We start from the raw sequence: 26,020 nt of genomic DNA, 5'->3' as shown, positions 1-26,020 counted from the left end.
AATACAGTAACAGTGCTCTATACCTATTATTAATTCTACCACTAGTGGTAGATTTTGCAATACTAGTGCATGTATATGTGTTTTCATTATATGTCTTTTAATTACATGTTTTTCTATGTATTTTAATAAATATCCTATGAAATTGAAGCACGATCTTTTCTATTAACATTATGCACCATTTTTGATGGTGGTGTTTTTACCGTAAAGTGTACAGATTTAAAATTAACCCCCCCCAAATTAGCAAAATTATGATTTTCCGTTAAATTTCCTTACATAAAAAATAACTTTTTGGGTTTACCATAAATAGGCTCTGTGAATGGAAATATAAAAGAGTTTTGGATTTTAGAAGGAGTGTAGGAAAAAACGAAAATGCAAAAATAAAATTGTCTGTGTCCTTAACCTCTTAAGGACCATGGACGTGTATACACGTCCAATGAACGTTAACTGGGTATGACGCGGACTACTGGCTCGAGCCCGCGTCATACCGGCCGGCCCCCAGCTGATTCCTGTAGCTGGGGGCCGGCGTCAAAAGCCGACATGCGGGGTCCAGTGGGGTGGATGCCCCCCCCGCAGCGCGATTGCTGGGGAGGCGATCCACTGCTGAGGTAGCCTGAGGGCTTACCTCTCCTTCCATGTCGGCTCTGGCTTTCTGAATGATACAGCCTGGCAGGACCAGGGTTTATCATTCGAGTGCAGAGCACACAGATGAATGGCATTGTATGTAATCCCACTGATCTGTATGAGGAATCAAATGATTCCTCCTAAAAGTCCCCTATGGGGACTAAAAGTGTAAAAAAAAAAAAAGTTAAAAAAAAGTTTAAAAACACACACATTAACCCCTTCCTTATTAAAAGTTTAAATCACCCCCCTTTTCCCAAATTCCATATAAAAAATATATAAACATAATAAAAATAAACATATATGATATCGCCACGTGCGTAAATGTCTGAACTATAAAAATATATCATAAATTAAACTGCATGGTCAATGGCGTACGCGCAAAAAAAAATCCAAAGTCCAAAATAGCGTATTTTTGGTCACTTTTCATACCATAAAAAAAAAGGACTAAAATGCGATCAAAAAGTCAGATCAAAATAAAAATGGTACAGTTTAAAACTTCTGATCACAGTGCAAAAAATAGCCCTCATAACATTCTGTACGCGGAAAAATAAAAAAGTTATAGGGGTCAGAAGAGGACAATTTTAAATGTATAAATTTTCCTGCATGTAGTTATGATTTTTTCCAAAAGTATGACAAAATCAAACCTATATAAGTAGGGTATCATTTTAGTCGTATGGACCTACAGAATAAAGATAAGGTGTCATTTTTATGGAAAAATGTACGGCGTAGAAACAGAAGCTCCCTAAATTTTCAAAATTGTGTTTTTTCTTCAATTTTGTCGCACAATGATTTTTTTTTCCGTTTCGCCGTAGATTTTTGGGTAAAATGACTGATGTCATTATAAAAGTAAAATTGGTGGTGCAAAAAATAAGCCCTCATATGGATTTTTAGGTGCAAAATTGAAAGGGTTATGATTTTAAAAGGTAAGGAGGAGAAAACAAAAGTGCAAAAAACAGAAAAACGCTTGGTCCTTAACCCTTTAACGACGCAGGACGTATATTTACGTCCTGCATCGGCTCCCGCGATATGAAGCGGGGTCGTGCTGCGACCCCGCATCACATTGCGTCGGTCCCGGAGCTCATCAACGGCCGGGACCCGCGGCTAATACCACACATCGCCGATCGCGGCGATGTGCGGTATTAACCCTTTAGAAGTGGCGGTCAAAGCTGACCGCCGCTTCTAAAGCGAAAGTGAAAGTATCCCGGCTGCTCAGTTGGGCTGTTCGGGACCGCCGCGGTGAAATCGCGGCATCCCGAACAGCTTGCAGTACACCGGGAGGGCCCTTACCTGCCTCCTCAGTGTCCGATTGACGAATGACTGCTGAGTGCCCGAGATCCAGGCAGGAGCAGTCAAGCGCCGATAACACTGATCACAGGTGTGTTAATACACGCCTGTGATCAGGATGAGAGATCAGTGTGTGCAGTGTTATAGGTCCTTATGGGACCTATAACACTGCAAAAAAAAAGTTTAAAAAAAAAGTGTTAATAAAGGTCATTTAACCCCTTCCCTAATAAAAGTTTGAATCACCCCCCTTTTCCCATAAAAAGAATAAAACAGTGTAAATAAAAATAAACATATGTGGTATCGCCGCGTGCGTAAATGTCTGAACTATAAAAATATATCGTTAATTAAACCGCACGGTCAATGGCGTACGCGCAAAAAAATTCCAAAGTCCAAAAAAGTGTATTTTGGTCACTTTTTATACCATTAAAAAATGAATAAAAAGTGATCAAAAAGTCCGATCAAAACAAAAATGGTACCGATAAAAACTTCAAATCACGGCGCAAAAAATGAGTCCTCATACCGCCCTGTACGTGGAAAAATAAAAAAGTTATAGGGGTCAGAAGAGGACATTTTTAAACGTATAAATTTTCCTGCATGTAGTTATGATTTTTTCCAGAAGTACGACAAATCAAACCTATATAAGTAGGGGATCATTTTAACCGTATGGACCTACAGAATAATGATAAGGTGTAATTTTTACCGAAATATGCACTGCGTAGAAACGGAAGCCCCCAAAAGTTACAAAATGGCGTTTTTTCTTCGATTTTGTCGCACAATGATCTTTTTTTCTGTTTCTTCGTGAATTTTTGGGTAAAATGACTGATGTCACTGCAAAGTAGAATTGGTGACGCAAAAAATAAGCCATAATATGGATTTTTAGGTGGAAAATTGAAAGGGTTATGATTTTTAAAAGGTAAGGAGGAAAAAACGAAAGTGCAAAAACGGAAAAACCCTGAGTCCTTAAGGGGTTAAGGTCAAAATGGGCTGTGGGGTTAATTAACTTATAGTTTATAATTAAAGGGGTTATTCAAGTCTTTTAAAACTGAAGGCCTATCCTTAGATAGCCTATCAATATTAGATCAGCAGCAGAGGAACTACTAGCACCCTGACAAACTGCTGTTTAAAGGGACACATGTGCGGGCTAAAGCACATTCTTCAATGTAGTAGATCTCTTTCAAACCGCTGATGTGGAGGTGCCAGAAGTTGGAATCAAGAGAATAAGCAATTAATAAAAAATATGTAAAACAAATTACACAAATTTCAAAAGTTTCTACTACCATAAAATCATAAGTTTTGCAACCAACGCACATTTTGCTAATTTCATTCCCTTGTATCTTTTTTTTGTTTTTGTAAAGGAACCTGGAATCAATAGACCTATCCTATAACAAGCTTTACCAAGTGCCGTCATATCTGCCTAAGTCTTTACTGCACCTCGTACTTGTCGGCAACCAAATTGAAAGGATTCCAGGTTATGTGTTTGCCCATCTAAATTCAGGGTTGGAATATCTCTACCTTTCTTTCAACAAGCTTGATAATGATGGAATAGATCCAACGTCATTTCACGGGGCATATCACTCACTAAGAGAAATATTTCTGGATTATAATGAGCTAACAAGCGTCCCAGTGGGAATGGAAGATATGAGAGACCTGCATATACTGAGGCTGAACAACAATAAAATAAAGTAAGTAAATAGCAACATAACATTTATAATTACAGAACATTCTCTAACAGAATAGAACATTTATCATAAGGTTATATTCACATATTGGTTATTAAGCCATATTTTTATGGTTAAAAAAAATAGCTGTATGTGTTTGGATTTAACAAACTGTCCAAAATCCCAAATATATCAAAATACAGTTGTACCTATGGCCACAATTCTAGCTGTAAATGGTAAAAAAAGAATGTATGATGTCCATTGATTTTACGGTTGTAAACGTTAAAGCTGTGAGGGTAGGGTCACACATTGGCCCTGATTTACTAAGAGTGGAGTGTAGGTTTCTTTGTGGGTTTTAATTCCCTACAATTTTTTTTTCACGGTATTTACTAAGGTTTCCCTACATTTTCCACTTTAAAATTTTTTACACATGCTCTGATCTGTATGGTTTTCCTCAGCTGAAATCCACTACATTTTCTGTGGAAACCTTAGTAAATATGTTGGGTTTTTGTGAAAATGTATGGGGCACGCCCCTTTTTAGTGACCACGCCCCTTACCCTGTAGGCAACGCCCCTTTTTCGGGTTTTCTTAGTAAAATGGAGTGTTAGTCGTTTCTTTTCCAATTGTGGCGCAAATTCTGGCGTAGACAGAATTTATGGTGCAATGCGCCCGGATCTGGTGCACAACCCGACAAAACATGCCGGGTTTGCATTAGTAAATGAGGGCCATTGTGTTTTTGCAGTGTACAATGGACAATGGACAAAACCACTGTACAGCTGGAAATATGCTACATATTCTCTTATAAGCAAACACACAGAGCTTCCTGCTGCAGCCCTGTGTGCACAGTAAGGTTTGGGGGCAGGGCCGGAGTGACATAACACCAAACCTCATTGCGCACAAAGGGCTGCAGTAGCGTATTTCCTGCTGCACAACAAATTTTGCGCATTGTGAATTATGCTGTGTGTACGCAGTGGGTGACCCTACCCTAAAATTGTGTTGGATAAAACAGATGTTTTCCATAGGGCTCAACAGAATTACAGTCCTTTTGTTGCCAGATTTTTGAGCCCTAAAATGTTGTTTTATGAACAGTATTCAGGTTCAAAATATGGGCAGTCGGGAACCGTCCAGAGCAGGAGAGGTTTGCTATGGGGATTTTCTCCTGCTCAAAAAGAAAATAACTTATTGTGGAGCATACAGCAGCTGATAACTACTGGAATGACAGCTGTCACGCCCTGTCCCATAGGATTGCATTGAGGGGGGCGGAGCGTGATGTCACACGGGGCGGAGCCTTGATGTCACAACGCTCCGGCCCCGTGATCGACAGTAATCAGACCCGGAGCAAACACGCTCTGGGGACTGATTTTAAAAGGGGTGCGGCGTGCAAGATCACGGGGGTCCCCAGCGGATAGAGGATAAGATGTCTAAGCGCCAGAGTACCCCTTTAAGGATCGGGGATGCAGGGCATATGCATACGCCCTGTGTCCCCAGGATGTTAAAGGGGTACTCCCGTGCTTAGACATCTTATCACCTATCCAAAGGATAGGGCATAACATGCCTGACCGGGGGAGTCCCACCGCTGGGGACCCCCGTGATCTTGCACGCGGCACCCCATTTGTAATCAGTCCCCGGAGCGTGTTTGCTCTGGGTCTGATTACGGGCGATCACAGGGCGGGCAGCGTGTGACGTCACGCTCCGCCCCCTCAATGCAAGCCTACGGGAGGCGGTGTGATAGCTGTCACGCCCTCCCATAGGCTTGCATTGAGGGGCGGAGCATGACGTCACACGAGGGCGCAGGCGTGACGTCACACGTTGCCCGCCCTGTGATCGCCGTAATCAGACCCGGAGCGAACACGCTCCGGGGACTGATTACAAACGGGGTGCCGCATGCAAGATCACGGGGGTCCCCATCAGCGGGACTCCTGCGGTCAGGCATCTTATCCCCTATCCTTTGGATAGGGGATAAGATATCTAAGCACCGGAGTACCCCTTTAAGGACATTACATCAAAGTTGGATCAGCCTGTAGTGTGGTTTTCCTCTTTGATTTTGAGTGTGACTCCATATACAGACCTCCATGGGTTGATAAATTTGATTTCCATTGATAATTTGTGTGTGCTTTTGTTGTCAGCACATTCAACTATGTAAAGATGAATTTATTTTATACAATTAGTTCATTCATTCAGATCTAGGATGTGTTATCTTAGTGATTTTTTTGAGCAGTGTATATCAGGGGACAGTACAGAGATCTCTCCCATGATCTATTTATACCCAGGACTGTATCTATAACAAGGGGGCATCCTCTACGTCTAGAGGAAAGAACGTTTCTACACCAGCACAGACGGGAGTTCTTTACTTTAAGAACAGTGAGACTGTGGAATTCTCTCCCGGGGAAGGTGGTCACGGTGAACTCGGTAAAAGAGTTCAAAAGGGGCCTTGATGCATTTTTGGAGAGCAATAACATTACAGGTTATGGATACTAGATTTATAAGGACAGAAAGGTGATCCAGAGATTTATTCTGACTGCCATATTTGGAGTCGGGAAGGAATTCTAACCTCTAGTATCAGGGTATTTTGCCTTCCTGTGGATCAACTCAGTAGGGACTCATTATGGATATAGGTTGAACTCTATGGACTCTGGTCTTTTTTCAACCTTATGAACTATGTTACTATGATCTAAATATTTTTTATGACTTGAATAATGAAGATACAAATAAAAGCTGGCTTCTATTATATATACTGTACATAATATTCCCAAGTATTTAATTAATTGTTGAAATAAGAGTCTTAAAAGTGTTAACTCATAATTTATTGTTTGTAGGGTCGTGTCTCCAAATTGCATCTGCAGTGCTGAAGATGAATGGGACTCTAACCTAGAATATCTTCACCTAGAAAATAATTATATCAATACAAGAGAAATCTCTCCCTATGCATTCTCCTGCATTCGTTCCTATTCCAGCGTTATTCTAAAACCCCAGAAGGTCAAGTAACAGATTTCATCTGCCCAACCTGGCGGAATCCCTTTAAAATCTTATTTATCTCAGAGTACAGTATATATTCTGTAAACAGGACCGGTCTCCAAGAATATTACAATGCTCGGGAAAATACAAAATACAGATATTTCACTTTAATTCACAGCAAGTTCTAAAACGGCATTTATTGTATTTCATTTCACAATTCAGATTATCTGCACAAAAGTAAAATATTTTTCTTTAGTTGGACTACAGAAATACCGGCTCACAATTTTCACATTCCAACCCAACCATTGCTATATATACACTCATTATATCCAAGATCAAATAACATAATATTAGCCTCTAAGACTGTGTTTCCCAAGATGTCTGTATTTCTGGTTGCAATGCTTCTTTGAAAAACACAAAATATCACAATGTTGTGACTTACGTACAGGTCACAAATGTCTTTTAGGGTATGGTCACACATTGCATATACGCAGCCTATTTCACGAGGTGCAGTGGCAAAAATGCTGCGGCAGCCCTCTGTGCGCAGTAAAGTTTAAAGGCAGGTCCAGCACGCTGCCGTGACTGTGACGCGCTGGCCTGCCCCCAAACCTCATTGCGCACACAGAGCTGCTGTGGATAGCCGTTTACTCAGATTTTGCGCAACGTGAAATACGCTGCATATATGCTACATGTGATCCTACCCTTAAAGGGAATCAGGTTTTATTTCACACAGTGCAAATAATCACAATGCTAAATTATTTTTAAAAGTTAGAGGTGTGACCTTCTGCCTGTGAGACAGGAAATTAGCATTTATTCATATATGCAAATAAGCAGCAAGTTCCCACAGGGCAGGGTGATCTCAAGTGCCCAGCATTGCCATCCCCTACAGCACAGAGACTGTCTATCAATTTGTAGAAGAAGGAGGCAATCACTGAGGTAATCACACAGGTGAAAGTTCACCAGTGCTAGGACCGCTCACAAATGCTCCATCTCATAGACGGCAATGCATTTCCGTGCGGACGCCACAGAAAGTATAGACACATCTATTTTTTTCTGCAGACACTGGAATCTGAATTTCTGTGCCAGAAACATCTGGAGCAGAATCCCATATATTGTGGAACTCTGCACAGAAATTCCATCGTGTGAACATAGCCTACTAGGGATGGAAATGCAGGGGACAGAGATTCACATATCTAAAGTAAAGCCTGTGAAGATGCTTTTAACCCCTACCTGGTGCTGTGATTAGTTATACTATGAGAAACCCTGTAAGTATTGTAACCCAAAAGGTATAAAATGATTTTTGTGTGTCTCTACACCTTGCTGGATCAAGCATGGACACTGATGGGGATTTTTTTTTAAATAATAATAAATAAGTTAATAATACAAATATAAATTTTAACGCATCTACCTTGTTATCAATAATTCCACACACATTGTTAAAGGGAACTTAATTAATCAATCAAAATGTTGTATAACCTATGAAGTAGGGCTGCCCGATTTATCACAAAAACAATTGAATGGTGAATTTGTGATGACATGCCTGCAAAATCCTGTGATTATTACCTTGCATATGAGTTTCAGAGGCCTGGCCTCAGACCCCACACCTCCATGCATGTGTGTGTGTGTGAGATACCGTGCTGGGGTGGGGGGGAAACGAAAACAAAACTGATGCTTGAAATGGGGGAGGAACGTTTAATGGGGGATGTGGACAGGAATTAGGGGATAGACATATGATGGGGTATGTAAAATGGGGAGGATGTGAAATGAGGGTGTGTGGACATAAAATGGGGTAGATGGACATGAAATGGAGGATGTGAAATGAGGGTGTGGTGTCCCGGTACCGCATCCTATACGGTACCTGTTTATAGGTCCCCATAGCCAGATTCCCTAGGACGTCGGGGTCCTTTTGTATAGTCCACCCCTAGTCACCTCTCACCCCTATAGTCATTGCTCTAGTCTTATGCTCCTTATTTGTGGAAGTTTAACTGTATAAAATGTATATAAATAGTTCATTACCTGTGAGAAGCGTAGCGGGACCTGCGGGTCACGTGGTCAGGTGAACTCTATGGTATTTCTGCTTGAGGACCTTTGGAGGTCCTTGTGACGTAATGCACTCATTTCCTTTGTGACGGTGAGTGACAGATGACTGGACCAATCAAAGCGGCCCCGCCCCTGCCCATATAAGGGCGCGGCGGCCATTAATCTCTCTCTCTTGGTTCCTGGCTGTTGACGAGAAAGGATCTGCGCTGCTGTCATCAGTGAGTCTAGGCGTTAGCCTTGCGGCGACGGCTGTTCTATTCCAAATTGTGAGTGTATCATTCCCTAAACACTCTGCAAGACCACCGGACCTTATCTATCCCCTAAATCCGGACGGATCTTCGCAATATACCCTGAATTCAGAGACTATTATCTAAAGTCAAGGTCCGCAACATCTGTCAGTCATTGAAGTATAGAGAGACTGTTTGACTGAGACTGTTACTACTCTGTGGATGTACCGCAAGCAGTCTTTTTTCTTATGCACCTATCGTTACTGGGAAGGGCGGCGATAGGCCGAAGAGTCATCTCAGCATACTAGCCCTCAGCCTGGCGTCACAAACTATAGGGTTAACATTAACCCCTGACATACAAAAGCAAATCCGTGACTGTACTACCCCTACCCCTGAGGCCTACCACAAAGCCTTTTTGGCGTCACAAACAGGATTCGGGTGTGTGCCTACTACAGTCGCCACTAGTGAAAATGTACTCCCCCTCAGAAAACAAACTTTATTCATGTGCTGCAAACTGTGTTGCAGTGTACGGGAGCGGTGTCTGTGGTACACCATACAAGGGGGCCACAAGAAAAGTAAGAGGGAGGCGATATATATACAGCTGAAATGTGTAAACTGCGCAATGAGTTCATGCTGCGATCCTTTGGTCCGGTCGGCACAGGCGGAGCCGAACTGCTGCCAGAAAAGCGCGCAATGAAAGCCCGTGCTGCGCCACGCCCCGCCCCTGGGCATGGCCACCAAGTTGCTGTGTCGCAGTCGAAAGGGAACTCAGAGATACAGGAGTCATTTCTGGAGGGACCGGAAGACGGGGCTGCACCGATAGTGTCCTTCCTGCCGGGCGCCATTTTGGAAAAGCCCACTATAAAAGACGCCACGCACAGCGACCTCTTCAGTCTGCACGGAGAGCCGGAGAGTACAGATATGGCGGAGAGCAGCGTTTCACGTGGTGAAGTTGGCAAAATGGCTCTGGAAAAGCGGAAAGTTGTGGCAGTCGCAGCCCGACTTTTCCAAGAACTTGCTGACCGTCTGCAGTGGTTGTCATTATGCGAAGAGGGGCCTGCAATCTTCCCTCGCTGCCTGATGATGATGACGATTGGCAAGAGACACCTCCAGCGGAGAGCGCAGGGACACCTGGAGGTGCATTACCGGTGAGATTGTCCCCTCACCACAGAACCTGTGGCTCGTAGGCCGAGATCCCATCGGAGGGGTCTGCAGTAAGTACCCAGCCAGAGGCGGCCTATTCTTCCTCCTCCAGCCCTGAGGTCATTCCTCGATGAAGCTTGCCAAGTGCACGACCGTGCTCACCAAAATTGCCGCAATGGGTATTCGGAGATGAGCCGGAGCTGATCGAGTACATGCACAGAGTACTTCAACCCTTACCTGCGAAGCCACTCCCACCAATCCCAACTGCAGAAAGGGACCGTCAAGAAGCCGAGCTGGCCGAATTGATGGAAAAGTTAAAGGCCCGACACAAAGAACTCTATGCCCCCAAGCACGTGCATTTGCCTTATGAAGAAAAAGTGCAGTATCAAGAAAATACCAAAGAAATGGAGGCATTGTACATACGCAAATGGGATCACCCCCGATAACGGGAGGAGCCATTAGAAAGAAGAAGAGCAACTGTGGCCAAGTTCAACAAGGTCAGAGGTTATGGGACACTCCTTGACTGCCACATTGGGCAGACCATCCTCGTAAACCGGCGAGCAGTACAAAGGCCATATCTCCATAAGAAATTCTACACCCTGGAGGTGGGTGAAATTGTGGAGTACACCCCCGTCCAGAGCCTTCGTGGAGAATGGGCTGCAGCGGTCACCAGACAAACAGCCCCAACACAGCTTCCATTTAAGTATTTTCCGTCAAATGATTGGGAGTCCGATCCCTTCAACTTGAGGCTGAAAAGGTCTGCTCCTAAAGCCTTCACCAGCGTACCCAAGGAGGAGGAGCTTCAACAGCCAAGTTCATCATCTTCTATGTACAGCAAAGAGTCAAGTTCTTCATCTTCTACATACCGTCGAGAGTCAAGTCCTGCTCAAGTTCAAGCAAGTAAGCCTAAATTGCGGGCACCAAGGACCGTACCTAGACCCTCTCGGAGCAATGAGAGTTTGTCTGTTCCAGAGGTACCAACGCACGTACCTAGGCCCTCTCGGAGCAATGAGAGTTTGCCTCCTGCACAGGTACCAACGTATGTACCAAGGCCCTCTTCTGACATGGAGAGTTTGCCTGCTTCCAGGGTACCAACGAAAGAGTCATGGGCCCATCCTGGTTTGGAGATGGTACTCAAGCCCGATTGCCCCACTTTGATCCCGGCTAGAAAGCCTGTGACCCCTGCTAATGTTGCTTTCCACCACTCCATTGTCACCAATGTGGTGTGGCAAAGCTATGTTAAGTCCAATCCTGCCCCTGATGTTGACAGATACAGAGGAACCAGAAGAGGCACAACAAGGGTAAAGAAGAATATCCTCTAAAGAGACTTTAAAGTAATGTCAGATTGTTTCTTGTGTTAACCACTTTCATTTTGCAGCAACCAAGTTCAAGAATAGTGCCTAGCAGGACTGTGCTAAGATTGTTCCTGTTCAAAGTTCAGCAACGTAACCACTAAGCTTGTGCCTGACTATTAAGTCAAGAGACTCCTAGCCGGTAGGAGATTCATGAAAGGGGTACTCCGGTGAAAACCTTTTTTCTTTTAAATCAACTGGTGGCAGAAAGTTAAACATATTTGTAAATTACTTCTATTCAAAAATCTTAATCCTTCCAGTACTTATTAGCTGCTGAATGCTACAGAGGAAATTCCTTTCTTTTTGGAACACTGATGACATCATGAGCACAGTGCTCTCTGCTGACATCTCTGTCCATTTTAGCAACCATGCATAGCAGATGTATGCTAAGGGCAGCATGGTGGCTCAGTGGTTAGCACTGCTGCCTTGCAGTGCTGGGGACTTGGGTTCAAATCCCACTAAAGACAACAATAAATAAAGCGTTATTATAATTATAATAACGTCAGCAGAGAGAACTGTGCTCGTGATGTCATCAGAGAGCATTCCAAAAAGAAAATAATTTCCTCTGTAGTATTCAGCAGCTAATAAGTACAGGAAGGATTAAGATTTTTTAATAGAAGTCATTTACAAATATGTTTAACTTTTTGCCACCAGTTGATTTAAAAGAAAAAAGTTTTTCACCAGAGTACCCCTTTAACCCCTTAAGGACTCAGCCCATTTTGGCCTTAAGGACTCAGACAATAAAATTTTTACGTTTTCATTTTTTCCTCCTCGCCTTCTAAAAATCATAACTCTTTTATATTTTCATCCACAGACTAGTATGAGGGCTTGTTTTTTGCGCGACCAGTTGTCCTTTGTAATGACATCACTCATTATATCATAAAATGTATGCCGCAACCAAAAAACACTATTTTTGTGGGGAAATTAAAACGAAAAACGCAATTTTGATAATTTTGGAAGGTTTTTGTTTTCACGCCGTACAATTTATGGTAAAAATGACATGTGTTCTTTATTCTGAGGGTCAATACGATTAAAATGATACCCATTATTATATATATTTATATTATTGTTGCGCTTAAAAAAAATCACAAACTTTTTAACCAAATTAGTACGTTTATAATCCCTTTATTTTGATGACCTCTAACTTTTTTATTTTTCCGTATAAGTGGCGGTATGGGGGCTCATTTTTTGCGCCATGATCTGTACTTTTTTTTGATACCACATTTGCATATAAAAAACTTTTAAATACATTTTTTATAATTTTTTTTTAATAAAATGTATTAAAAAAGTAGGAATTTTGGACTTTTTTTTTTTCCGTTCACGCCGTTCACCGTACGGGATCATTAACATTTTATTTTAATAGTTCGGACATTTACGCACGCGGCAATACCAAATATGTCTATAAAAAATGTTTTTTACGCTTTTTGGGGGTAAAATAGGAAAAAACTGACGTTTTACTTTTTTATTGGGGGAGGGGATTTTTCACTTTTTTTTACTTTTACTTTTACATTTTTTAATTTTTTTTTTTACACTTACACTTGAATAGTCCCCATAGGGGACTATTCATAGCAATACCATGATTGCTAATACTGATCTGTTCTATGTATAGGACATAGAACAGATCAGTATTATCGGTCATCTCCTGCTCTGGTCTGCTCGATCACAGACCAGAGCAGGAGACGCCGGGAGCCGCACGGAGGAAGGAGAGGGGACCTCCGTGCGGCGTTATGAATGATCGGATCCCCGCAGCAGCGCTGCGGGCGATCCGATCGTTCATTTAAATCGCGAACTGCCGCAGATGCCGGGATCTGTATTGATCCCGGCACCTGAGGGGTTAATGGCGGACGCCCGCGAGATCGCGGGCGTCGGCCATTGCCGGCGGGTCCCTGGCTGCGATCAGCAGCCGGGATCAGCCGCGCATGACACGGGGATCGCTCCGATGCCCGCGGTTATGCTTAGGACGTAAATGTACGTCCTGGTGCGTTAAGTACCACCTCACCAGGACGTACATTTACGTCCTGCGTCCTTAAGGGGTTAAGGACTGTACCCGACTAATTTGTGGTAAGGCCGTGTTTACCTTTTCCTTCCTATGAACTCTTAGTGTAGGTGGACTGCCGATCCTTACACGCCAATTTTGTATATTTTCTTTGGACTCCTAGTGTAGGTGGACTGCTGATCCTTACACATCTGTTTTATGTATATACCAGCAACTTCATAAGAACTCTTATGCTAAATGTTGCACTTATCTGGTGAATGCGCCTGAGCCATGTTGGAGTGTTGAAAAATGTATAGTAAAAATGCATATGATTCTTGTACACAGGAAGGTATTCTCGTGTCTGTGTACATAAAAAAAATAAGTAAGGTTTGTACATAGAAAGATAGTCTAATGTCTATGTACATAAAAAGTGAGTCAGAGTTGTACACAGAAAATGTCAGTGTGTTGCACGTGTACACTCAACACTAAAAACATAAATAAATTCTTGTACATACAAATGTATAGAATGCTAAAGGTGTTTTAGTAGTTACTCAATAGGTGACACCCCGGCTCCTCCAAGGGTAGTATTATTGCTGTCGCCAATCGCTAGCACCTGTCTCAACAAAAATAATAGGGTAATTTCCCCCTTAAAATAGTACCTACACACATAGTACTCTAGATTACTCACTTAGATGTACTATCTCAAATTTCTCTAGTACATACACCAAAATAAATATCTCACTTAAGAAAACACCTTAGGGATTGTAGCCTATTGATGTCCAATTACTGCCACTGTTAGGTACACTTTTCTTCGCCTTCTTTGCGTGTGTGAGATGTTCTGCCTGGCCAGTAGATACTCTTGCAAATACAGAAATAAACATGTAATGCTTAAGGTAACCTAGGTAGGTTATGTGAAGTGCTCTAGGGGTAAGTAGCGTGTAGCCGATAGACCCTAGCAGCCAATCTTACTGTGACCTAGCTTCAGGCTAGCCAGTATACCTTATGTGTACTAAAAGGTAACTCATTGTTGGCAAAAAGAATAAAATGTGTGAGTTAATAAAAAATGTCTAGTCAGCTTGACGCTAAAGGTATATAGAGCTGTACTAATGTCTAGTTAGCCTCATAAAAATGTTTAGAGAGCTAAGAAGATGTCTTAGGAGCTAGCAACTACATGTCAGATAGCTGCCTAATTGTCTAGTAAGTTTTAAAATGTAAAGTAAGTTTAACAAAAGATTTAAGGAGCTAGAAACTAAAGGTTAGATGGCTTCATAAATGTCTAGATAGCATAAATGTCTAGATAACATAAATGTCTAGATACATTTCTATTGTGTAGTCCAGATACTAGTGAGATTATCAGGGAATGTAAATGTGTTCAATGTTTACTTAGGATTTGTAGCAAATTTATAGATCATCCTGTTCTAGTCCTAGTCCCTCTGTCTTAGGGGACAGGCGTCGAGGTCGACTTATCTTAAGTAAGGGGGTTTGTGGTGTCCTAGTAACGCATCCTATACGGTAACTGTTTATAGGTCCCCATAGCCAGAGTCCCTAGGACGTTGGGGTCCTTTTATATAGTCCATCCCTAGTCACCTCTCACCCCTATAGTCATTGCTCTAGTCTTATGCTCCTTATTTGTGGAAGCTTAACTGTATAAAATGTATATAAATAGTTCATTACCTGTGAGAAGCGTAGCGGGACCTGCGGGTCACGTGGTCAGGTGAACTCTATGGTATTTCTGCTTGAGGACCTTTGGAGGTCCTTGTGACGTAATGCACTCATTTCCTTTGTGACGGTGAGTGACAGATGGCTGGACCAATCAAAGCGGTCCCGCCCCTGACCATATAAGGGTGCGGCGGCCATTAATCTCTCTCTTGGTTCCAGGCTGTTGACGAGAAAGGATCTGCGCTGCTGTCATCAGTGAGTCTAGGCCTTAGCCTTGCGGCGACGGCTGTTCTATTCCAAATTGTGAGTGTATCAATCCCTAAACACTCTGCAAGACCACCGGACCTTATCTATCCCCTAAATCCGGACGGATCTTCGCAATATACCCTGAATTCAGAGACTATTATCTAAAGTCAAGGTCCGCAACATCTGTCAGTCCTTGAAGTATAGAGAGACTATTTGACTGAGACTGTTACTACTCTGTGGATGTACCGCAAGCCGTTAAGTAAAGTTTATGCAAGTTCAAATTCAACTACCTTGTGGACCTTCAGTCTTTATTCTTATGCACCTATTGTTACTGGGAAGGGCGGCGATAGGCCGGAGAGTAATCTCAGCATACTAGCCCTCAGCCTGGCGTCACAAACTATAAGGTTAACATTAACCCCTGATATACCAAAGCAAATTCCTGACTGTACTACCCCTACCCCTGAGGCCTACCACAAGTGGGATGTGAAATGGGTGGTGTGGAATGAAATGGTGTCAATCTGAAATGGGGGGATGGACATAAAATGGGAGATGTATAAATGGAGGGGGGGGGGGGGGAGGGGGTTATAAATGGAGGGCCAGACATGAAATGGGAAAATGCAAACATGGCCTGGGGGGGATATAGACGTGAAATGGGGTTATTTATAATGGGAGGGGGGGATGTTAAATGGTGGGGATGAAAATGAAATGAGGGGGATATGGAATAGGGGATGTAAAATGGGGGGATGATACATAAAATGGGGGCATGTAATGGGGGTGTGGCTATGAATGGGGAGAATAGACATGAAATGGGGGATGTAAAATAGGGGTGACTGTAAGTGTAATTGGGGAGATGGACGTGAAAGGAGGAGGAATGTGAAATGGGGATGTGGACATGAAATGGTGGGATAGACGTGAAATGAGAGGATTGTATCCATTTGTTTATTATATTGCACTCACATATCAAAATCACAATATTTACCTCTATAATCGCAATAGGACATTTTCCCCAAATCGTGCAGCCCTACTATGAAGTAAATAACGTAGTTGTAGTTTTCCCTCAACCAATATTACCGTACAATGCCCCCCACATATTCCTTAACTGTTATCCCCATATATTGCTCAATAAACAGTGTTCAATTAATGCAACAATTAATTAATATCCTTATTCAGCGCTCACTTTATCACTCCATAAGGCAACAAATTAAGCCATCCAGCTTGCAAATTGAGGCGTTAAAGGGGTAAAAACATTTTATCCCCTATCCAAAGGATAGGGAATAAGATGTCTGATTGCGGGCGGCCATCACGCCCCTCCCATAGACATGAATGGGGCATGGCGTGACGTCACGGGGTTTCTGAAACTGGAGACACAGCTCCCGCATAGAATGCGGGTGCTGCAGGGAGATCGTGGGGGTTCCCAGCGGCGGGCCCCCCTGCGATCAGACATCTTATGCCCTATGCTTTGGTTTCCCTCTGGAGCTTTTTAACAGTGTTGGAGGGAAACAGTCAGATTACCCAATATATGTTAAGAGGGCCAAAAATTTTTTTTATCCCACATGATTATAACAGTGGGTAAGGACAAGTGCATCAAGCAGCACAACATATCCTGCTGTTCCAGCCATACCGAGGTGGATTTCAGAACTGCTGTTTATTTACCAAGTTTGTGAGTTCTAGATTTGATTACCATAGTCTACAGGAATTTTTGGCCTAAAATAATACTATTATTATTACAGAGCGCAAGCAGATGTTTTCAGGTTCTCCTGTTCCAATAAAAAACAGTACCGTATTTCTTCTTAAAAAAAATAAATAATTAAACACACGTATTCCGGCCTAAGGATAGGGGATAAGATGTCTAATCACAGGGGTACCACCACTGGGACCACCGCAATCACCGTGCAGCCCCTGGCATTCTGTGCTGGGTGCAGCTCCCGACACATGACCTCATGGCCACAGCCCCTCGTGACGTCACACCACACCCCCTCCATTCATGTCTATCTAGTCGTCATGCCCCTTCCCATAGGCATGAATGCCAGGGACTGCACGGAGATAGTCATGAGGGGCAGTGGCCATGACGTCATGTCTCGGGAGCAGCGCCTGGCACAGAATGCCGGGGGCTGTGCGGTGATCGCAGGGGGAAAGATGTCTAAGGCAGGAATATCCCTTTAACGGCTATGCAGCCCAACTCCTGCAAAAAATTGAGTAGGACAGCACACCGTGAAGTGAAGTGCTAAGCTGAATGCATCTCCTGCCTCTATCTAGCAATCTGTTGGGGTTTGAACACACAGACCCTGACCGATCAAAACTTTTGACATGCCTGTGTGATTTGTAAAAAGTAACAGAAACATTTTAATGCATGGACACTTTGGTTCTACCAGAGCATAAGTGGCTTACCATTCAAGAAAGTTACATATGTCTGGACTATAAGTCAAGAGATGTCTCACATGTAGATACCAAATGCGGTGTAAACAGAGCCTTAGGCAAAAACAAACCCCTATGAGGTTATTGCCAAAAATGTATAAAGAGAAACATATAGCAACTATAATTAATCTCTGGTTCAATTACCTACCTTAAGCAATACGGAATAGAATTTTTTTACTTAACACTCAAGTTTTTAAAAGGTCAGGTCATGACTGGTCCTGAGTTACCAGAAACTGACTCATGTAGTCTTTTTTACACAGTAACTCAGTATACAGTCTCTGTGTTGTAGAAATTAAAGAAGTAGGTCCTTTCTTATATGGCAAATATTCAAAAAGTACAAAAAAATAAAAAACTTCCTTGCATATTTGTTATACAATTACTTTCATCCATGGGTTCACTTCATTTAATAGGTTGCATGCAGTAAGAAATAAAAAAAATATTTTCAGAGATCAAATATATATAGCGCTGCCTATGTGCCAGACCTGTAGTCTATATCCAACAGACGCTGAGGTTTAGTTAAGTGTTGGCACTATTCTTAAACCAAATCAATGTCTTGCCAAAGATTCTAACACATTTATACAAGCCTGAGAAATACCCACGCAAAAAAGTAGAGTACAGTCTGTGACTAATAAATCAACTATAAAATGTTTTGTGTTATTTTGTTGCTATTGGAACAAAAAATGAAGAGTCAGAATGAATGGCAAAGCAAGACAACTTAAAAAAAAGACCCCTTTGGGACACACTGTTTTTGAAATTCAATACCATATCTAGGTAACTTCTTACAGTATTGTCTCTATTTCTAATTCATATCCAAATGCTAGATCTCATACATACAATGTATTTTGAAAGCTTATTTTTTAGCCTGTTTCACTTATTTCACATTTTGTTATGAAAGTGTCTCAGTACCCCATAATAGCTAAGTGAGACAGTTTTTTGCAAATGTTTGCAAATTTATAAAAAAGGAAAAAGTCAAATTTCACATGGACATAAGTATTCAGACCCTTTAGCTTTGCAGGGCCTTCCATTTCTCTTGATCATCTCAGAGATGTTCCTACACCTTAATTTGAGTCACCTGTGGTACATTCAGCTGATTGGACAGGATTTGGAAAGCCACACTCCTGTCTATATAAGGTCTCACAGATGACAATATATGAGAGCAAAAACGAAAACACAAGATGGAAAGAACTGACTGTAAAGCTCAAAAACAGGATTGTGCAGAGGCACAGATATGGAGAAGGGTGCGAAAACAATTTCTGCGGCACTGAAAGTTCCCAACAGCACAGTGGACTTCATAATTCTTAAATGGAACTTAAATGGAATGGTTCCTATTCTAATTAATAAGTTTTCAACTTCCTTGACAAATGTACTACCTAGTGTGCAGTTGTGTTTCTCCGTGCCCAATGTCAGCTGGCTGGAGGTACACCTTAAATACTCTGCTGCAGGAAATCTTATCCCCTATCCAAAGGATAGGGGATAAGACAACTGATCGCAGAGGTCCCGCTGCTGGGGCCCCCCACGATCTCCCGCAGCACCCAGCATTTAAACAAACGCAGGGTTCCTGCGGCAATGGTTGTTATGTGACGGCCACGCCTCCTCAGGACGCATTGATTTAAGATATATTATCTGATTTTTAGATGACTAGTGAGTATGTAGAGTAAAAGTTGTCATAAAAGGGTAAAGCCACACAAACCTCAATGATCATAAATGTATATTATCACATACATAGATAGATGCACAGAAAACAAAGAGACTCCTGAGGAAGCTGCCCAAGTGAGCAGTGGAATATGTAGGGTTTAGTCCCGTATGATTTTCGGTGTGTCCCCTTTCATTTATAGTTACATTAAGGAGCACTATTTATTATATTCTCCATAGTTTTTTTTTGTGATGTTTTTCTTTTTAGCATTTCTGTGTGGTTCTTATTTTCCCAGCTCCTTGAGATTTGTAGGACCATTGGAGCTGTTTATTTGTTTTGTGATATAATTTTATGCACTAGCACTTTATTCTTTTTCATTGTATCCAAAGTGTGTATATATATATATATATATATATATATATATATATATATATATATATATGTGTGTGTGTATATACACACACACATATACTGTATATATTATTTCCTCCACTCTGTCCATGATTGATTTTTATTTAGAATTGTGCAGTGTTCTATATTTGACCATCTCTGTGCATAAATTTATCTTATCAGGAATAGCACTATTCCTCATTTTTAAAGGGACAAAGGCATATTAAGGGGGTACTCAGTTTGAAACATCTTATCCCCTATCCACAGGATAGGGGTTAAGATATTAGATCACGAGGGTACTGCTGCTGGGGACTCCCGCGATCTCAGAGCCTGCAGCGGCAGGAACACAGAAGCTTGCAGCTTCTGCGTTCGTGACATCACGCTACGCCCCCTACATTCATTTCTATGGGAGGGGGCGTGACGGCTGGTACATAGCTGTCAAGCCTCCTCCCAAAGACATGAATGAAGCGTAGCGGCCCGCATCGCATGTCAACTTTTCTGTGCACCTGAAATAACACATCTACAAAATGCTTTTGAGAGCAGTGCCTGGTTATCAAATCCTTAAATCCTTCAACTTTCTATGTACATTACTTAAACAGATCGTGAGTTATAATCTGTGTTATATTCCAAAGCTGTTTTCATAATTCTGCTGATTGCTTCTAGAAATATTTTAGAAGTTTGTGTCACAGTATAAAAATGATACTGCAAAGATTGCAAATCACCGGAAAATCCTAGAAGAAAACTGTAACATGGTTCTTTAAGGTGAACATGCAAGTTAAAGGGGTACTCCGACCCTAAGACATCTCATCCGCTATCCAAATGATAGGGGATAAGATGCCTTATCGCGGTAGTACCGCTGCTGGGGACCCTGCAATCTTTCATGCAGCACCCCTCTATCATCAGCCTCCAGAGCGAACATCGCTCCCATAGGCTTGCATTGAGGGGGCGGAGCCGTGACATCCCGATACTCTGGCCCCGTGATCGTGATTCATCAGACCCTGATCGCTGTTCGCTCCAGAGGCTGATGATAGCGGGGTGCTGCATGAAAGATTGCGTGGGTCCCCAGCGGCGGGCCTCCCGCGATCAGGCATCTTATCCCCTATCCTTTGGATAGGGGATAAGATGTTTTAGGGCCGGAGTACCCCTTTAATGTAAGAATTATACAAGTCACCCCAATGTTTTTCCTGTTGCCTTAAAGGGGCCTTCTGCTCTTTATAACCTCAATTTGAAGAGTGGTTTAATGATCGAATAAGAAAATCTGCTCTTCTGAAATATCTATATACTGTAATTATCAGAACATATAATTGTAAAGGACTGAAATGCCATTTAACTTATCTATTAAATGTCCTACAAAAGAAGTATTTCCTGACTTAACAGAAAGCTATATTTTCCGATCTACAATAAACTTGCTGGTGAAAACAGAAAATTCCATTTTTCAGAAAAAAATATATAGTTGGCCAAGATAATGCTGGCTCCAAATACAAAGGAACCAAAACCACAGCAGATAACTCAAGAAGTCGTACAACTGTGTGGTCTTCAGCCACTGTGGGATTACTTCTCTCTTCTAGGTTTCTTAGTGTTTTTATTTCCACAATTCAAGTAAAGGATAAGTGTTTTTGCAGAGCATATACTTCATTCTTCAATACTCCCATTCTGAAAAGGGCTGACACACAGTGTGGTATAAAGCATGTGATTGCATTTCACAGGAAACAACGCATCTAATACGATACTCAACTCTTCAGTAGTGTATATACAAGCCATTCACAATTTTTTTTTTTTGTATTTCAGAGATCTATTTCACAATGAAAAAAAAACATTATTTGGGGTAAAAGATACAGGACATATGGGGTTCATCATTTACAGAAGAAGTGACTCTAGTCATTCTAGTCATTGTTGCAGCAATAGGGGTCACAATGGTACAATTGCGACCAGGCCCCCCTCGCCACGTACTGGATCTGCAGTTCAGTCCATCTATTTAACCGTATCGGCATCCTTTGAACGCTGATACAACTGAAAAGCTAAGTGCTGGCAGGAACACGAGAGTGCTCAGCTCCCTGTCCTACTGGGCAGTGCTTGCTGTGTGTTGAGGAAGAAATTAGTGCTGCCTGCATCCAGACATGACCTGCTATCAGGGCATTATTGGAGTTGTAGTTTTACAACATTTGAAGAGCCACAGCTTGGGAAACAATGGTTTAGGGTTAGGGGCACAGTTCATTAGAGGCCCATGGCACAGGTCATTGGGGTATATTGGCACAATTCATTCGGGGAATGGTGGCACATTTCATTGAGGCATATTGGCACAATTCATTAGAGGCATTGTGACAGATCATTGGGGTATACAGCAATAACCAGTAGTAGAGATGAAGACAGCACTCACCACTTGAAAAAAAAAAGCTTTATTTCATGCGTGCAGGTACAAACATCAGCCGCAGGAAGCTGAACACAGGTGCAGGGGCATTACTTGGGAGCTGCACAGTTTTGGGCACATAGCACTTTCTCTAGCCAAGACACAGATCTTTGGGGTATATAGGCACAATTTATTTAGGGCATGGTTGCAAGATCATTGGGGCATGGTGACACAGCCCATTGGGGCATGGTGGCACAGTCCATTGGGGCATGGTGGCACAGATCATTGGGATATGGTGGCAGGGATAATTACTGGACAGTGGTATGGATCATAAGAGGTATGGTGGCTCAGATCATTAGGGGCATGGTAGCACAGATCATTACAGGATAGTAGTAGAGATCATTAGGGCATGGTGGCACAGATCTTTACAAGACAGTGGTAGGGGAAGGCAAAACTTTTTCTCCAGGGCCCATGAGCCCTTAACTACACTATGAATCCAGTGAATATTAAAACAATGCATGCAAATGCAACATGGCAGCATACAGCATTCCTCTCTTCTATGTCAAGTGCTCTTAGATGAATATTCAAGTACCTTTGCAAGGATTAGTCTGGTGATTTTAAGTCACCTGAGTCTGAAACATATGATGTGAGCAAATATTATTCTTGAGCTAAAGTGGTCTGTGTAATCTTGGTATGAATCCAAGACAATGAAACATGTCGACTTGCAAATGAAGTACAGCTCCTTCAAGAACAGTGTTTTCTGTTACCAATCTAGTGTTGAACTAACTGGGAAATATGTCCTGTCTACTGTTCACATGATCTCCCAAAAGTAACAAAAGGTCACAACTTCCCAATCCACAGAATGACTAACACAGAGTGATGAGATCCTGTTTTGGGCTGAATATATTGATTCCCATTACATAACATGTTCTACTGCATAATGTGTTTTCCAAAGTCCTAGCTTGGCCTGACTTTTGTTTCTGAAGTCTGACCTAAGTGCTTTTATAGTCTCTAGACACTGTCAAGGACTGATAGATCAGCAGTAAACAACAAAGCTACCTGCAGCACTGAGCTTCAATATAGGCCATCTGTGTTTGCGATTGAAGGGAATATTAAAAAGTCATTATGAAAAACGTTTTATTATAAGTTATATTATCTAGTACTACTGATAACATGACTTTTTTAAATATACATTTATTTTAAAAAATTTAAATTTTACAAAAAAATCTAAAATGAAAATAGCCACCACTAGGGGTCAACTGTCTTTATGCAGACAGACTACTCTGTATTTTGCAGCATACTGGATACCGGCCATGAAGTGTGTTGGTATCCAGTATAGGAGATCACCATTGCACCACTACAGCCTTCAGCTGTTCCTAAACTACAACTCCCATGATGGGAATTGTAGTTTTGCAACAGCTGGGGGTACAATCCTTTTAAAACTCTGTTTTAGAGCTGTGCATTCTCCAGCTGTGTGCCTCCAGCTCTTGCAAAACTACAGACAAAGGATGTGTGGGCATGCTGGGAGTTGTAGTTGATAAAGCATTTGCGAAAACGCGTTCGGGATGAGGTGAGGTATTGTATATGGGGTATGTGGTGTGGCCGGTCTGTTTACTGTTATCTGTGACCTTCTTTCCCTCCAGCCTTCACCCTTGCATTGTATAACCAGCATTATATTAGCTGCTGTTGTGCCGTTTACACTTTCCTGGACAGACTATTCATCTGTGATCCTGTTGTACATTTCCACCTATTATCATGTAGGTTGATAACTCTGATTTGGCGCCTTATGCGATATCCTAATCTCCTTTTTTCTGTAGGTGTAACCGTCTTTTCACTCATGCTGTTTTAATTTGTTCAATTGTTTTAAGTATTTTTGTAATAAACATTAATACTTTTATGAGCATCCTTTTTGGCCTCTGATTTCAGTGTTTTTGAGTTGTAGTTTTGCAACAGCTAAAGGCAACACTGCTCTAACACAGTGCTTTATAAACACTGCAGCTCCAGCTGTTGCAATGCCAAACTACAATTCCCAGCATGCTTAACCCCTTAACGACGCAGGACGTATATTTACGTCCTGCGCCGGCTCCCGCGATATGAAGCGGGATCGCGCCGCGATCCCGCATCATATCGCGTTGGTCCCGGCGCTAATCAACGGCCGGGACCCGCGGCTAATACCACACATCGCCGATCGCGGCGATGTGCAGTATTAACCCTTTAGAAGCGGCGGTCAAAGCTGACCGCCGCTTCTAAAGTGAAACTGAAAGTATCCCGGCTGCTCAGTCGGGCTGTTCGGGACCGCCGCGGTGAAATCGCGGTGTCCCGAACAGCTGATCGGACACCGGGAGGGCTCTTACCTGCCTCCTCGGTGTCCGATCGACGAATGACTGCTCCGTGCCTGAGATCCAGGCAGGAGCAGTCAAGCGCCGATAATGCTGATCACAGGCGTGTTAATACACGCCTGTGATCAGGATGAGAGATCAGTGTGTGTCCAGTGTTATAGGTCCCATAGGGACCTATAACACTGCAAAAAGAAAGTAAAAAAAAAGTGTTAATAAAGGTCATTTAACCCCTTCCCTAATAAAAGTTTGAATCACCCCCCTTTTCCCATAAAAAAAATAAAACAGTGTAAAAAAATAAATAAATAAACATATGTGGTATCGCCGCATGCGTAAATGTCCGAACTATAAAAATATGCAATTAATTAAGCTGTACGGTCAATGGTGTACGCGCAAAAAAATTCCAAAGTCCAAAAAAGCGTATTTTGGTAACTTTTTATAACATAAAAAAATGAATAAAAAGTGATCAAAAAGTCCGATCAAAACAAAAATACCGATAAAAACTTCAGATCACGGCGCAAAAAATGAGTCCTCATACCGCCCTGTACGTGGAAAAATAAAAAAGTTATAGGGGTCAGAAGATGACATTTTTAAACGTATAAATTTTCCTGCATGTAGTTATGATTTTTTCCAGAAGTGCGACAAAATCAAACCTATATAAGTAGGGTATCATTTTAACCGTATGGACCTACAGAATAATGATAAGGTGTAATTTTTACCGAAATATGCACTGCGTAGAAACGGAAGCCCCCAAAAGTTACAAAATGGCGTTTTTTTTTCGATTTTGTCGCACAATGATTTTTTTTTCCGTTTCGCCGTGCATTTTTGGGTAAAATGACTAATGTCACTGCAAAGTAGAATTGGCGACGCAAAAAATAAGCCATAATATGGATTTTTAGGTGGAAAATTGAAAGGGTTATGATTTTTAAAAGGTAAGGAGGAAAAAACGAAAGTGCAAAAACGGAAAAACCCTGAGTCCTTAAGGGGTTAAACAGCCAAAGCTTTCTCTGACTTCTAAATGAGAAAGAAGCTGATCAGACATTCAGGAGTCTGTGAAAGCTGAATGACACACATAGTGACAGCTATGTTGATTAGCATCCAGCTTTAAGTTAGAAAATGTATGCATAAAAACTACTGTGCAGTGATTTGCAGACTGCCAGGCTGCTCCCAGACTCAGAGCAGATGAGTCACCACAGTGAGGGAGAGAGATGGACACGCTCCCTCCATAAGGAAAGAACAAAAAGCAAGTGAGCAACATATAAATGCTATTTTTTAGGGATATATAGGTCCTAGACACATAAAAATGAGATGTACATGATTAGGATTAGGTACTGAGTAACATCTCTTTTTTGCTCTATGACAGGTACGCTTTAACAGCACACTCTTGAATTGTTAGGACATGTTTTCTTTGTAGACTACCCATGACTCTAAAGGCATACAATTAATTTAGCTTTCTTACTATAATAAAAATATTTAGCTACAGATACATGAGGTGTTTAGAGTCTCTGGCACAAATACACATTTCCCTCCTTTCATCTTTCCTCTTGTTGCCATATGTTGCTTTGTTTATTGTCTTTGTTTTTTTACTGAACCAATGTTCTTCAAACAAATGTTTTGGGGTCATACTCTTCTGCATCTGTATACATACTGAAAATTAAACATATTACAAGCTATCATTTTCTGGGTCAAACCAGGATGTACACATGAAGCATTCATTCCCTTTTTTATATTGTAGTTTC

The 26,020-nt window shown here is 41.9% G+C and overlaps 2 protein-coding genes across 12 annotated transcripts in view; one reads left to right on the top strand and one right to left on the bottom strand.

Annotated features, from left to right (window-relative positions):
* The window catches only part of ECM2 (extracellular matrix protein 2), a 68,791-nt gene extending 57,273 nt beyond the window's left edge, over positions 1-11,518 (top strand). For all 6 annotated transcript variants that reach the window (XM_056524034.1, XM_056524037.1, XM_056524036.1 and 3 more), the window contains 2 exons: positions 3,261-3,587; positions 6,380-11,518. In XM_056524034.1, coding sequence (XP_056380009.1) covers positions 3,261-3,587; positions 6,380-6,548 — 496 coding nt within the window. In that variant the 3' untranslated portion in view covers positions 6,549-11,518. The remainder of the gene's footprint in view (positions 1-3,260; positions 3,588-6,379) is intronic.
* Positions 1-26,020, bottom strand: part of CENPP (centromere protein P) — a 373,003-nt gene that overhangs the window by 83,443 nt on the left and 263,540 nt on the right. The window lies entirely within an intron of this gene.

This window comes from Hyla sarda, chromosome 6 (genome assembly GCF_029499605.1).
Source record: "Hyla sarda isolate aHylSar1 chromosome 6, aHylSar1.hap1, whole genome shotgun sequence".
Classification (NCBI taxonomy): domain Eukaryota; kingdom Metazoa; phylum Chordata; class Amphibia; order Anura; family Hylidae; genus Hyla; species Hyla sarda.
The sequence above is the reverse complement of the archived record's forward strand: the minus strand, read 5'-3'. Positions and strand labels throughout refer to the sequence as shown.